General features: G+C 44.3%; 1 protein-coding gene and 1 long non-coding RNA gene across 2 annotated transcripts in view; one reads left to right on the top strand and one right to left on the bottom strand.

Annotated features, from left to right (window-relative positions):
- Positions 1–15,365, top strand: part of LOC138364941 (uncharacterized) — a 508,777-nt gene that overhangs the window by 428,718 nt on the left and 64,694 nt on the right. The gene's annotated exons all lie outside the window — the stretch shown is intronic.
- The window catches only part of LOC123759123 (uncharacterized), a 145,536-nt gene that overhangs the window by 72,920 nt on the left and 57,251 nt on the right, over positions 1–15,365 (bottom strand). The window contains exon 2 of the mRNA XM_069325023.1: positions 5,719–6,420. Coding sequence (XP_069181124.1) covers positions 5,719–6,222 — 504 coding nt within the window. The 5' untranslated portion in view covers positions 6,223–6,420. The remainder of the gene's footprint in view (positions 1–5,718; positions 6,421–15,365) is intronic.

Genomic DNA, 15,365 nt, shown 5'->3' with positions numbered 1-15,365 from the left:
GTCACTGATATCATTTATATATGATATGCGCGGTATGCGGGTTAATAGCATAAAGCTAAGATATAAATTTTAATATGGGTGGGAGACTTTGTTCGGTGCTTTGTCAGCGAATTAACACGCTGACTTCATAACACATCCCTCACTACCTCTCCTCCACTGACTGGACTTGACTGACTTGACTGACTGACTGACTTGACAGCTCCCTCCATGCCTGCCTTTGGATAACTTAAGTTGGCAAACTAAGTGGTTGTCTGTACAAACATTTTTTGGAAATGGTCACTTTTGGACTCCCGCAGTGAAAATGTATGCTAATCCAGAATACCGACTAATCTGGCTCGGGGTCCTACCCATTTAGTCCGGATTAGCGGATTTATAAAGTAATCAGCATAAGATGACGGTCCCAAAACAACAACGAAAGGAAGGAGAGGACAACCCTATTAAAGACCTACAAAGGGATAAGAAACAACGGAAGGACCGCCAGGAAACTTCATACTGCCACAGAGACGAAGCATGCAGGTGGGACACCATTAACGAAGCCACCTGATCACCATACAAGCGGTGATAGACCCAAGTCAAAAAGACCGGACATGAAGACTCAAGGAGAAGATAGAACCAGCTACATAACGGACCGGTCCAATCTGCTGAAAGAGGCAGAGCCACGGGAAGACCCACGGGGTTCGAACATTGAGCAAGCAGCGCCTGAAACCAAGGCTGGGCCGGCCACCAAGGAGCCAAGAGGACTACTCTCCCTTGGTAGTCTCCAAGCGAGTTAGGACCTGGAGTAACAGCTGAACCAGGGTGAAGAGGTACAGGAAACCCCACCGTGACCAGTCCTGCCTGAAGGCATCGACCCTGACAGCCTTGCAGTCGGGGAAGGGTGCCACATATAATGGGAGGCGCCCCATCCATGCAGATGCGAAGAGGTCCACCTCCAGGAGTCCGTACGCCCGGCAAAGCCAATTGAACGAGTCGGCATTGACCGTCCATTCCGTGGACAGTGGAATGAACCAAGACAGGCCATTGGACACCCCCCGAGCGTGAACTGCCAGGAGAGCCAAACACTGAGAACTCAGCACATGCGTCACCCAAAGCGACCAGCCCCAATGAGCCAAGGACAGCATCAAACCCCCACAATGGACCACTGGGGAGCAGTCCAAATGGAGTCTGACCATTTATCCGCGAGCAACCTGAACCCTACGAAGTGACAGCCACACCACCGCGAACTCCCACACCAAGCGGTGGGTCAGGATGGACAGACCTCACCGCCCCTGGCCGGTCCTCTGAGCACTGGTCACAAAGCCCCAGACTAGAGACAAGTCATCCATGAACACATTGAGCGAGGGCTCGGGTAGGCAGCAAGGCAGTGAACCCCAGAAAACCCGAAGAGGAAGTCGGCGACTCAGGAACCGATGCAAGGCCCCCAGAGGCTAAACCCAGCGATCGCGAGAGAGGCCGAAGGGATGTCCCCAAAGGAATCAGAACAGCCAATGAAGCCAAACCTGACCCGGTGGGTAGACCATCACTGCTAAGTTCAGGCTCCCGCACAAACCCTCGAGCAACCGCCACATGATCCGGGAGCCCCCAGAAACAGGCGAAGGTGGGACTGCTGCCAAAGGGCCTTCAGAGAACGAGACAAGACACTCTGAGAGTCCCACACAAGACCCAGCCAAGACCGAACCTGAGAAAGAATCAGATGAGACTTTTCCAGCTCACCAGGAACCCGAACCAGTTGAGCTGGGAAAAAACCAAATCCCTTGCGAGCAGACACACGGACTGGCTGGGAGCCCACACCAGCCAGTCATCGAGGTAGGCCAAAACCCAAATCCTTAAGAGAAGCAGATGGGACACCATGACCTGGGTAAGGTGTGTGAACACGCAAGGTGCCAGATTCGAGCCAAATAGACGGCAATGAAAATGATAAGCCTGATGCCCCATAACAAAACCAAGCCAGTCCCTGAACCCCAGATGAATTGGGACATGCCAATACACATCCCGGAGTCAAGGGACACCATCCAAGTGCCCGGTTCCAAGAAAAGACAGACCTGGGACAGTAGTCATCCGAAAGGAGGGGCAGGAGACCCAAGGGTTCAGACAGAACAAGTCCAGAATGAACTGCAGGTCTGCACCGGAATTCAGAACCGGAAACATGTGGGAAACTCACCCGCCAGCCCCGAACCCCCTAAAGGAGGAGGGGGCCACCCAACACCACCGCAAACCATCAGAAACGATACGAAGTCCATTACGAGCAGAACGATCACCGCGCTAACCAGCCGCCGTCAGTTTCGAAGGCTGTTCCATCCTCGAAATTAGCACCACTGGCCTACCACGACACGAGGATCCCCAAGCCCTGGCACAACCCTTCTGGGAAGACCTCCCCACAGGTCCCCTGGAGAACAAACAAGTTCGACATGGGACGGCAACCGGAAGAAGCTACCTGCAGATACTGCACCACCGCAGACTCTGCAAACAGCAAAGGGCAAACAGCAAAGGATAAACAGGAAAAGAAAACTTAAGAATCAGAGCCCAAGTGGATTCCAAGGATTGAGCGATCACCGCCTGCCGACACGCGAGAAGAGAAACAAAAAACAGACACCGCATCCCGCAGGATCAACGCAAACAGCTTCAACAGGGCAGACGATGCCCGCACTGTCAAAACCAATGCATTAGAACCAGAATCGGTCCCAAGCACCTCCACGTCCTCCTCAAGTCAATTCAAAGACCGCTCAAGAAGGGAAAGAACCGTAAGACCAACACCAAAAGGCCATGGGCGCAAAAATCCTCGGCAACCAGGGAAACCAAAAGGGTGGGAAACTGCATGTTAAGCTGCACAATGCTGACATCCCGAGGAAGGGCAGGAGCGAACAAGCACGCATTGAGGTGCACATAGTTGTCCCCCAGGTAAACCTGAACCACCATAAGAGCCTCCTGCACCTCATGAGGCAGGATGCAAGAGGCCAAAAACCTCTGGAAGGACTGGACTGAAGCACACAAGGAAACACAGAACCGAATCCGGGGAAGGGTCGACCCCATATGAAACTCGTACAGGGAGGGAAGATAACCTACTCAAATCTCTGAATATGTTAGATATTAAGTCATTGCACATTCTCTCATGTGTATTATACATATATAAAACGCTGAACTGTAATGCCAATCCTGACCTCAAAAGATTCATTGAAGGTTGTAACAAAACCCATGAGCACCACACCAGAAATAAATACAGTTTTGATATTCCTAGAGTACGACTTAATCATACTAGAAATGCTCTTCAAATCAAGGGACCCAGAATGTGGAATGATCTTCCCAACCATGTTAAAGACTGTACCTCTCTCAACCAGTTTAAGATAAAAACGAAGCACTACCTAATAAATTCCCTGTAACCTACCTTACCCCTCTGTTGTCAACCCATGTATGTTTCTTTTTTTTTCCTTTTTTTTTTTTTAAAACAACGCTGTTTGAATGTAATTTTCTGTATTAATTTGTAATTGTATTTGTGCTACTTTTTCAACCATGTTCCCTCCTCTTTTACCTCTATTTTTATTTGTTCTCAACACATTTTATTCTTTTTACCCATTAGTTTTAAGCTTTAGTCATTAATGTTTTTCCTGCCCGAAACGCTTTGCGTAATAGTGGCTTTAGGCATTGTATGTACTAGCTCTATCTATTAACCCAACAAACTTTGTAAAATCTCTTTATGTATGTACCTTACCTAAATAAAAATTATTATTATTATTATTATAAGAAAATCCTACTCCCTGTAACAAGCCTTGCTCAGAGAGTACCAACAACCAAGCAGGGTCAAACAGGGCCCAAGCCTCCCAAGTCATCCCCTCCCCCTGCCCCGGGAGCCCCCACATCAGGACCCGGGGCCGAGCCATCCTCCAAGCCCCCTGCCTCAAAAGAAAAGGCAGAAGCCGCCGGAAAAGCTGGAATAAAGAGGGCCCACTGGTCAAACCCAGAAGCACCAGCTGAAGTAACAGGCTTGAATGCCTCCATCGTCGCACAGGAAGGGGCATCCCCTGAAACTGCCCGAGTCTCAACACCAACTAAACCCTGTCCCGACTCCGAAACCCTCAGACGCATCAGAGCTGGAAGCAAGGGGGAGGGGGAAGAACAAGACGAACAACTGCAGGGGAAGGACAAGAGGGCACTGACGAAACCAAAGTCGAAACAACTAACACCCCCAAATTTGGGTCCCTATAACCAAACATGGGGCAGTCTCAGGGCTTCCAGGTGAGCATCCAACCTAGCTTATTGCAGCAACCTAAAACGCGTATGCAATGCCGTAGCTGCCTGCACCCGAAGATCATTATCAGTGGACTGGGTGTACTGGAGCACAAACAAGGAACAAAACTCGCAGAACTCCAGGTTGAAGGTGTCACCGACCCAACAGGCAGCATGACGGAGGCACAAACAGTGAGTGTCACCCTGAGATAAGGAGACAGAGCAACCTTTAAACACGTACGAAGCAAGATGGGACTCGAGGGACACCTCCATCAGACCACTGAGCCACATGGGGTTTTCCAGGGCCCTTTGTTGCATATTCTCACTAGGGGAAGCCTAGACTAAGTACTGCTAACCAGCGCCAAAAATTACCAAAACAAACTGCAAATTGCTGAACTCCCGGGACATGTACACTCACAGGTACCTAGTAGAGGACTACCAAGATATAATTGGGGCGAGGACCAAAACCATGGGGCAGACCCCCCACCAGGCAGGAAAACAAAAACAATAAAAAAAACAAAAAATCTCGCAGGAGCACAACGTGCCCAGGCGGAACAGAGCCGGCCACTATGAGTAGGTGACAACTAGCTGCACAGTACCTTGCATCCCAACCAGTGACGAAAACTACCTCCTTCCCAGAGGCAAAGAGGGGTGCATGAAGCACCCCAGTTGACTCCAATGGAGGGTAATCACCGAGCAGCAAAATCCCACAGCAGAGGTAGACCCCAAAAGTGACTTGTGGAAGGTAACCCCAAGCTCCATGGGCAGTACTTACAGGCAGTACTCTAGGATTACTTGCCTAGGGAAGGTAACCCTAGGCGCATGCAGACCGAGTACTGGTAAAAGTACTCCTGGCTCGCACACCACCACAGGACAGGACCACATCACAAGGTACAGCACTGGAAAATTCAGAGCAAGAGTTGCACAACCATCCAGGAAGCACATCAGCCACAGAACTGGTGTGTGGATAGCCGGCACGGGGGTCTGGGGCTCCCCTACTCCCTCCCGGGGAGGGGGGGGTTGCTGCGCAGATGGCGGCACGGTGACGGTTGTGACATCATGCTCCTTTGCTCATTTTTCATTTGGGGAGTTTTGTCCAATATTTTGGCTTCCAGTAGCAATCTTTTAACCAGAATAGAGGTTTGTTTTGGGACGCCTACTTTTCTGGGTACCTTACCCGGTCAATGGCAGACATAGAATGCTTTCAACCACACGGGGGTTTCTATAGGTCATTGCTCGTCGTGCCTTTCTGAGGGGAGGCCAGGTTCTGGCTCGTGGTCCCCGTTAAGCCTAGAACTCTATTCGCTTGACTGATGCCAGGGTCTAATACATTCATATCAGTCCGGATAGCTTCGTGGAGCAGAAGGGGCTTCCCCCAGAAAGTTTCCTATATATGAATTCTACTCTCATCTTGATGTGTCTCCATGTCAAAAGTGTTTATATAGAGGCAATACTACACACAGTTGGGTGAGAACAATGTGACCTTCAGCAGCGTACCTTCACTGAGGTGTGGACAGTCTTGACATCTGGGAAGAGTTTCTGGCACTTCTGGAGCCAATCCTCTATCTTCATGCTGCACTCATCAGCTGTGTCTATGGTTGTGTCAACCTCCTGTGGGGTGTTGACTGTGTCAAGGCTCCCCAACATGGCCTGCAGCTGAGTTTTCCCTTCTTCTCCATGTGTTGTCATATCTACCACACTGGTATCCTCCAGTTCCAAGAGCTTCATTGCTGACTTGTTCTGCTCTACCAGTGCATAGAGTCTGTCCTGGAGCTGCAGGTGCTGAGTCTTCCAGTCCCCCAGCTGCCCCCGGTACTCCCCCAGCTGGGACAGTACCTCTTCACAGTTAGTAATGAGGCTGCTGATGATGCTCTTCTGCTCCTGCACCAGGGAACGTAACTTTTTGCTGATTCCTCTCGCAGGAGTTTTAATGGGTTTTGCTGGTACTGTTACCCCTGGTGCAACCTCGATACCTTTTAGTTTTCTGATAAGGGCTTCCATACCATAATTAATTGGGAACAGAGTAGCAGCTGTGGCAGCATGCTCGGCACGGCAGCTAGGGCAAGTCAGCTGACCATTCTTGATAGCATTGTCAATACACTGGGAGCAGAATGTGTGGCCGCAAGGCAGTGTGCGAGGCCGTAGCTGATTGTCATCATAATCGTTATAACACACTGAACATTCCTCTGGTTTGTTATCCTGTGGAAAAGAATATTTGGTTAAGCTAGATGTAGTTGCAACAAAAAGTAATATTACAGTACTGTACTGTATTTTTCAATACAAATTATATAATATTTACATAATTTCCTTGTACAGAGAAACCTCGATATTTGCATTGCTTCCAATTCACACGTTACAGTATTCAGACACTGTGTTCATGTTTGGTATTCATCCGTTTGTACGGCATTCAGAAGTAAACATGCGTCCCTGATGCTTCAGTTTCACCATAGCTGTTGTTCACTACACAACCCACTACACTTTTCTCTGGGATATTTTGGATATGTTTGATATTCTTAGTGTAAATAAGTCGCCATGTCACCTATTAGGGTTAGTGATAAGGGCCAAGCAAAAAAAAAAAAGTTATATTCTTCATCATGATACAGATGAAGAAAGAACTCGTAGCTGAATATGAAAGTGGTGCCCGTGTGTCTGCTCTTGACACAGAGTTTGGTATTCCTAAATCTAGTTCTCTAATAAAAGGAATGTGTGCAAAATGGCAAACATTTTCATGAAAATTATCACCCTGACAAACCGTGTTATAAACCTGTTGAATGACAATGCCATGTCTCATTTTAGAAACATCTTAACCACTGGGCTGCTCGGCTTCCAAATACGGCACTACCCCCTCCCCCCCCCCTATGCATAGGAAATAAATTTTCTGGATTTTTTTTTTTTTAAATGTCAAAAACCTTTCCCTGAGTATGGATATGTTAACAAAAAGTCGAAATTGTACAGGGGTACCTCGGTTTAAGAGTTTAATCCGTTCCTGGAGACAGCTCGTAATCTGAAAACTCGTAAACCGAAGCTAATTTCCCATTAAGAAATAATGGGAAATTAATTAACCGGTTCCTGACTACCCAAAAACCTCACTTCAAACTAAATTTTACACCTAATTCATATAAATCTTCACTACAAAAGTATGTTCAAGTTATTACTTATCCTTGCTGATGACTACTGTTGGTATATGGAAGATGGTGAGGAGGGGGAGAAGGAGAGGTGTTACTTTTTGGAAGGGGAGTCCCCTTCCATTATAACATTAGGCAGTGAGGACTTCTCTGGTGTGCACTCTCTGGCATGCTTTGCCTGCATACCACTAAGACCTGCTTGTGGCTCACTGCTTGCTTGTCTTACTAAGAATCTGTCTAAAGACACTTCTTTTTCCCTACATTTTAACACTTGACTGTAGTAAGACATCACATTGTTATTTAAAATGTCAATGCAACGGCCTGCTACAGCTTTTCTGGTTGAGTTTTTTCAACAAAACTTAGCAGTTCTTCCCATACTTCACACATTCTCTTAATGAGGAAGGGACATCCTCTACTGCCTCTACTCAACTATTTTCTTAGGTTGAACCTTACCACTGGCTTTCTTGGGACCCATTGTGAGATATATAATAACAACTTTTATGCTCAAATGGCCAAATATTCGACAAAACACTGTAAATCCTAGTGAAGAATTGAGGCGGGATAGTCACTGGGCACGAGGCACTGGTAAACTGAGTGGCGATCGCCGTGCCACCATGCGCTAGGTCGGCCTGTACGAGTATCAACACCCTCGTATTTCGAGGCAATGCTCATATTCCGATGTAAATTTTCCGAGCAAATCCTGCTCGTAATCCGAAAAACCGCGTAAACAGGGACACTCGTACTCCGAGGTACCACTACTTACTTTGGCTACTAAGGTGTCCGTCAGTTCGCGCGTGATGTCATCAATCCCCGGTCGCCTGTGGCATATGCTCCCAGGGCCAGTAGGGTGCCCGGCTCAAAATGCGTGAGTTGCCACGAATATATTTGTATTCACTTTTTGCGCTCAGCTCCCAGTCTCTGTGGTGTAGTGGTAAGACACTCGCCTGGTGTTCCGCGAGCGCTTTGTCATGGGTTTGTATCCTGGCCAGGGAGGATTTACTGGGCGCAAATCCTTAACTGTAGCCTCTGTTTAACTCAACAGTAAAATGGGTACTTGGTTGTAAAAACAATTCTTCGCGGCGGGGATCATATTCCAGGGACCTGCCAGAAACGCTGTGCGTACTAGTGGCTGTACAAGAATGTAGCAACTCTTGTATATATATCTCCAAAAAAAAAAAAAAAAAAAAAAGGTTACAAATACATTTCATTTGTTTTTTTCGTGACAATCCTATGTATAATGAACACATACACTATATTATGGCAGTAGAACATCCGTACTGTCCGAAGACACTGAGATACGTGCATGGCACACGTGTACACATATCTTGCACATACTTCTAATGTATCATGCTAATTTATGTATATATACAATCTATTTACACACTATACACTATCACACACTATATACACACACCATAAACACACTCAGAACTCAGCGAGTGTCAGCTGCCACATCCAGCCAGCCCTCCTTCACTCCTCCAACATCGTACTCACCATCACTCCTCCTCCCACTATACTGTTATTCACACCAATGTTTCATGTTCATTTATGTATATTTACAACATATTTACACACTATACACTATCACACACTATATACATTCACCATAAACACACTCAGAACTCCGCGAATGTGAGCTGCCACTCCCAGCCAGCCCTCCCTCACTCCTCCAACATCGTACTCGTCATCACTCCTCCTCCCACCATACGGTTATTGTTTTTATTACACTATTTACACATGTTATGCATACGTATCTACATGTTTTATTCACCAGAACTATGCAAATAAGCCGGTATTGTGTCCAAACAGCACAGTGGCCACCATACACTGCATGAGAAATCACACAGCAGCCAGCAGACGATGCTACTATTATGACGTCACCTCCCTCACCAAAATAGCTCCTCCCAACTTACTCCTGTTGCTGTTATTACACTACATACACACATTCTATATATCCATGTACATATGTGTTCACCATAGCGAACCACTAAGCTAGTATAGTGAGCAAAACAAGAGTGGCTGCCCCACACAGTGACGCTATCTGGATTCTCTCCCTCCCTCACCAAACTTCCTCTTTTCACAATACTACGCACAGTGCTAATTATCACCAAAATCCAGCTATTCTCACAATCCTGGCCACTAAATCCTGTAAATGAATAACTGACTACAGCTTTATTTTGTAAAGTAACATAAGAAATCGTTTGAAGGTTCCTAGATGGATGAAATAATGCTGTGGTGCTATGGCTAGCGCTGTGAACATCATGACCAGCATTGATTCACTGATATTTGAACAATGTACACAGTCATTATCACACTCAGGCTCTTCTGTAATACTATCATGGCTAAATAATACAAGTTATATATATATTTTGACATTATTAGGTGATGCTGTGGTCACAAGCTGAACAGCAGTGCTGTGAGCTCATGATGCGTGTGCCAGCCTTGGTTGCTCACTCAGTACTGAGGCTCTCACACCAGGGAATGTTGCCCACAATTTTTTTTAAAGATGGCATCTGTTTACAAGAGCCCTGAGGAAGCTAATGTGAACCCCATGTAGCCGCGGGGTTTTGAATTATACGCTAAAAATATAAAATCCCCAGAGGCGCGTTGCGCACCCCCCCCCCCCCCCCATCAAGGGCCTGCAGGCGTGTTGCGCAGTTGAGGGGTTAACCCTTGTATGGAGCCTGGCTATTTAGCATGTCACTCACAGACGCAAACCAATAAAACAAAAACAAAATTTTTTATTTTTTTCTAAACCTGTTAATTTGTGTTCACTGATCATGGGAAAAATATAAATCGTAAGTGGCATATATTGCCCGCTATAGGGCGGGGAAGTCTGGCAAAAAACAGGCGCTGACTCAGCGTGCGTCCCAGGCGGTCTGTGGCTTGCCAGCTGTCAGGCCGGAGTTGCCACAAAGAGATAATTACCTAATTATTTCAATGTCTGATTGATTTTTCGTAGTTTTTTTGCTGTAATATTATTCAATAGTGTGTAGTGTGATATATTTATATAATAAAATGAGTGAATCATTGCTGTACTCAAAAATATGGTGTGCATATTGTTGATTCAATTATGTTCATCAGTGAACAAAAATTCTTTGTCGGTTATTACACTATATAAACAGGTTATATATAAGTATCCGCATGTTTTGTTCACCATAACGAACCACTAAGCTGCTATTATGAGTCAAAAAGTATTGAGGAGAGACCGCCACACACCAGCCAGCCACTCACTCCCTCAACACCTTACTCGCCCACATTCTCCTCCCACCATACTGTTTTTGCTTTTATTCACTATATACAGACGTTATATATAAGTATCTACATTCGTGTTCACCATAACGAGCCACTAAGTTGGTATGCTGAGTGGCAGTGCCAGTGGCAGCCCGCCACTGGCTGCCACTCACTCCCTCAACACCTCACTCGCCCACATTCTCCAAAATGGCGGCTCCCAACCTTCTCCTATTGCTGTTTATACCCTCTATACACACGTTATATAGAAGTATCTACATTTGTGTTCACCATAGCGAACCACTAAGCTGCTATGGTGAGTGCAGTCAATAAAAGGTGGCCACACACAGAAGACAACGCCACCACCCTTCCCTCCCACAGCATTACTCCTCCCTCCATGGAGGACAGCGCTAAATATCACCAAAATCCACCTATTATCAGAACCCTGGTCAGTTTTATCACAGTCAGGGGTCTTCTGTAATAATATCATCACTACATAATAGCATGAACTAGTATATTATGGCATCTTTAGGCGATGCTGTGGTCACAAGCTGAACAGCAGTGCTGTGAGCTCATTCTGCGTGCGTCAGGCTTGGTAGCTCATTCAATACTGAGGCCCCTAACACTTGGGAATTTGGCCCACGATTTTTTTTTTAAATGGCGTCTGTTTACAAGAGCCCTGATGAAGGTGTGGTGAACCCCGTGTATCCGCGGGTCGTTTAAATCTTGCATAGTAAAGTCGGTTAAAGCATCATAAAGTCGGTTAAAGCATCATAAAGTCGGTTAAAGCATCATAAAGTCGGTTAAAGCATCATAAAGTCGGTTAAAGCATCATAAAGTCGGTTAAAGCATCATATGATGCGATGCGCAATTTAAGGGTTAAAGTGCCGACAAAATTAATTATCCTTGGACAAGTTTCTTGTAAGAAAAGCATCCAGTGAGTGTAATGAGGGAAACAGAAAAAGACAGAAAAGAGAAAGAATCCCAGAAGCACAACTACCAGAAGTTATAATGGTATGGGACTCCCCTGCCAAAGAACATCTCTCTTCCTCTGCCTCACCACCTTCCACATATGCCATCAACATCTAAGTCTAAGTCTAAGTGTTGGTAAAGTGTGTTAGCATTTATTTCATTTAATTATTGTATAACTATATTTATTTTTGTGGTCTGAAACTGATTAATCCAATTTACATTATTTCATATGAGAACAAATTATTCGGCATTTGCACTTTTTGGCATTCGTCTCTCCTTCAGGAACCAATTAAATCCGAATACTGAGGTTCCACTGTATTAGCTATTCTAAAACAGTGATTCAGTGAAGTTACAGTGAAGTGTAACACGACACATAAAAGTTGAAATGTAGGAATATTGCCATGTGAAAAAGTGGAGATGTATAAGAGTGCCAAACTAAGGCAACACCCTTGAATGTGTATACACTAGCCATGAGGTAACCAGGGCTAGAGCCGTCCTCAGTGAGAATATACTGTGAATTTATATTGAAATATGGGAATGGGAATCTAGAAATAAATAATAGAGTAAGTCAACAGAGGAAGCCAGAAAGTAAGCATAAAATTCCTTATGATAATGGATACAGCCAACCAGTCATTAATGGTTTAAGAACAAAGAAGTGGCAACAGGACTCATCAACCCAGAGACCTGAGGGGAAGGTTACGGTCAACAACAGGGACTTGTACTCCTCTACATACGATAAGTACCTGTACATAAGGGTTAAGCATATAAATTTAAATATACATATACTGTAATATTAGAAATAGTAAAATACTGAGGACAGTTTACTAAATACTGAAATACTAAGGACACCAAATAGAAAACTGGCACCTCCACACTGGTGGTGATGGTGACCCAGGGAACAGCCAGGGAGTGGACCACTCACTAAACTCCAGGTTGCCATCTACAGTATACCCTGAAACATGCAGCTGGGTAGGGTTTGAGATAAAGGGAACAGACAAACTGGTCTTGCATATTGAATGTTGTAATACACACTTTCAAGATGAGATAAGTACAAGAGGTTGGCATTCGTGTAAATAGAACACTGGCAACTCCATTCCAAGTGCACAGCAGAACAGGACAAAATGGCAGTAAACAAATTAATTTGCTGCCACTAATAAACCTTAAAGTCAAAGGCAACGGGAATTGAATGTTATATATGTAAGAATAGATTTCATTCAGCTTGTACAGGAGTAACACCATGGGACTGAGAGCTGGCCATTTGCTCTGGGTGTGTAAAAATTACCTGCCCTCTTGGAATATCCTAAAAAACCTTCTAGATAACATGACGCATGACCGGAAAACATAATTCATTGAAAGCATACCAGCCATCCAGAGAAAGTTTAAAATGAACAACAATAATTCTGATAGACCAGAAGCAGAGACTATAGTCAGGGAGGAAACTGAAGCAGAAACTCTGGAAGTTCTAAACTTTGATTCAGTATGCCCGGATGCAGACGACAGTAGACTAGAAAGTGTAATAGACAGCACGATAGGTACAAGCACTACAACAGTCCCAGATAGAGCGAGTCAGACCAGAAGGACAGACATATAAATTTTATGTAAAGGGCATATGCAGACATAGATATGCTGGTAATAAGAAAGGATTAGAATGCAGTTACCACCATCCCAAAAAATGTTTAAATGTACTTAGAAAAAGGACAATGTCAATTTGGATCGACATGTAGGTTTTTTATCCTGACATGTGCCAAACCTCACTCGAGGACAGAAAATGCTATGACCTCAGCTGCCAATACTTTCACGTGAAAGGCATGGAACGTTACATAAACAGTGGCAAACAAGATAATGAATTTTGAGGAAACTCAATTAATTTTTTATACCAAGCCAAAAGAGATTTCAAAAGGGGGAACATAGAGAATGTATGGAACTGGATGCCAGACCCACTTGCATACCAGAATCACAGATACAATTACACAACCGATACAAATACAGATACATTACAGATACAAATTACAATTTGACAGGGTAGACAAGGATGGATTATTTAACACAGGTGGTACATGCACAAAGGGACACAGGTGGAAGCTGAGTACCCAAATGAGCCATAGAGATAATAGAAAGAACTTTTTCAGTGTCAGAGTAGTTAGTAAATTGAATGCACTATAGAAAGTGATGTGGTGGAGGCTGACTCAATACACAGTTTCAAATGTAGATATGCTAGAGCCCAGTAGGCTCAGGAATCTGTACATCAGTTGAATGACGGTTGAGGGGCAGGACCAAAGAGCCAAAGCTCAACCCCCACAAGCACAACTAGGTGAGTACACCAAAAAGGAACTACAACTACAACAGCCAGCTGCCCTACAACAATCAGCACTGGGCCAAACAAACTAAACATGTCCTCACATAATGTACCTACCAAAAAAGTCTCCCAGTCAAACTATCCCAAATAGAGTAAACTCATTCATCTTTGCCAACATGCAAGGACTAAATACAAGAAAAAAAACAAAGTACAATTCATAAATGGCTTCCTCACTGAGTCAAATGCAGTATTTGGAGCTTTCACAGAAATCCATGCAGGGGAATTCTTCGACAGTGAGATCTGGATTCCAGGATATAATCTATAATGGTGTGATAGGGTAATTTAGGTCACATGAAGGAGTGGGTCTGTATATTAGGGAAGACCTTGTATGCTCGGAACTCCTTGACTCTACAAATGAGGTGGTAGAGGTACTGGGAGTAAAAATAGAGAAAATAAACTTAGTTTTTATTCTAATACACAAACTGCGAGATACAACGGCTGAGGAATTCGCAGAACAGATAAACAAAATAGAGAATAGCCTTGATAATTTTGCGAACCTGATACCTGATATTATCTTCCTAGGTGACTTCAACTTGCCAAATCTAAGATAGAGAATAGCAAACAATATTATTATACCAGGAAATCTATCAGGACATAACCAACCACAGATTAGAGAACTGCTTAGATTCTGTGATAAATTTTCACTCAACCAGCAGATATCAGAGCCAATGAGGAATGAAAATATTCTAGATCGGGTCTTTACAAACAATGAAGGCATAATCAGGGACATTACGATATCAGATACCACATACTCAGATCACAAGCTCATTGAAGTGTAAACTACCATCAATACCCAGAATAGACCTAAAACAATGATCAAGCGAGAGATGGGTTATTCAGTAAATTAAATTATAATAATAAAATGGTAGACTGGGAGACAATAAACAGAGAACTTACAAACATTACATGAGAAACTGTTGTAAGTAATACATGTCCTACAGAAAGAATAGAAAAACTGCCTTCAAAAGCATATCAAGTCTGGCTGAAACATGTTCTTTGAGGAAAGCCAGAAAGAGGTCCGGCATAGAAAGAAAACGCAGATGACACTATAAAAAAAAGGAAAAAAAAATAACGGAAATGCATAAGCATTTCACACACACACACACACACACGCACATACACACACACTAAGCAGACACAACTTTCCTCACAAAGAAAGAATAATTTAAATAGGGAGATTGAAGAAATCGAGTGGAAATTGGAAGACTCATATCAGACTGAAGAAAGGCGGTTAGAACAGCAAGCAATTCAGGAAATAAAGAAAAATCCAAAATACTTCCTCACACATGCGAAACCAAAAGCAAAAACCACTGCCAGTATTGGACCCATTCGTACAAGTGAAGGTTCATACACGGATGATGACAAAGAAATTAGTAAAATCCTAAAAAGCAGTATGAGGACATGTTTAGCTCTCCAATAAATAACATGAAAGTGGAAGATCCAGATAATTTCTTTATGAG

This window comes from Procambarus clarkii, chromosome 15 (assembly GCF_040958095.1).
Source record: "Procambarus clarkii isolate CNS0578487 chromosome 15, FALCON_Pclarkii_2.0, whole genome shotgun sequence".
Classification (NCBI taxonomy): Eukaryota; Metazoa; Arthropoda; class Malacostraca; order Decapoda; family Cambaridae; genus Procambarus; species Procambarus clarkii.
Note: the sequence above shows the minus strand (reverse complement) of the source record. Positions and strands in the feature narration are given on the sequence as shown.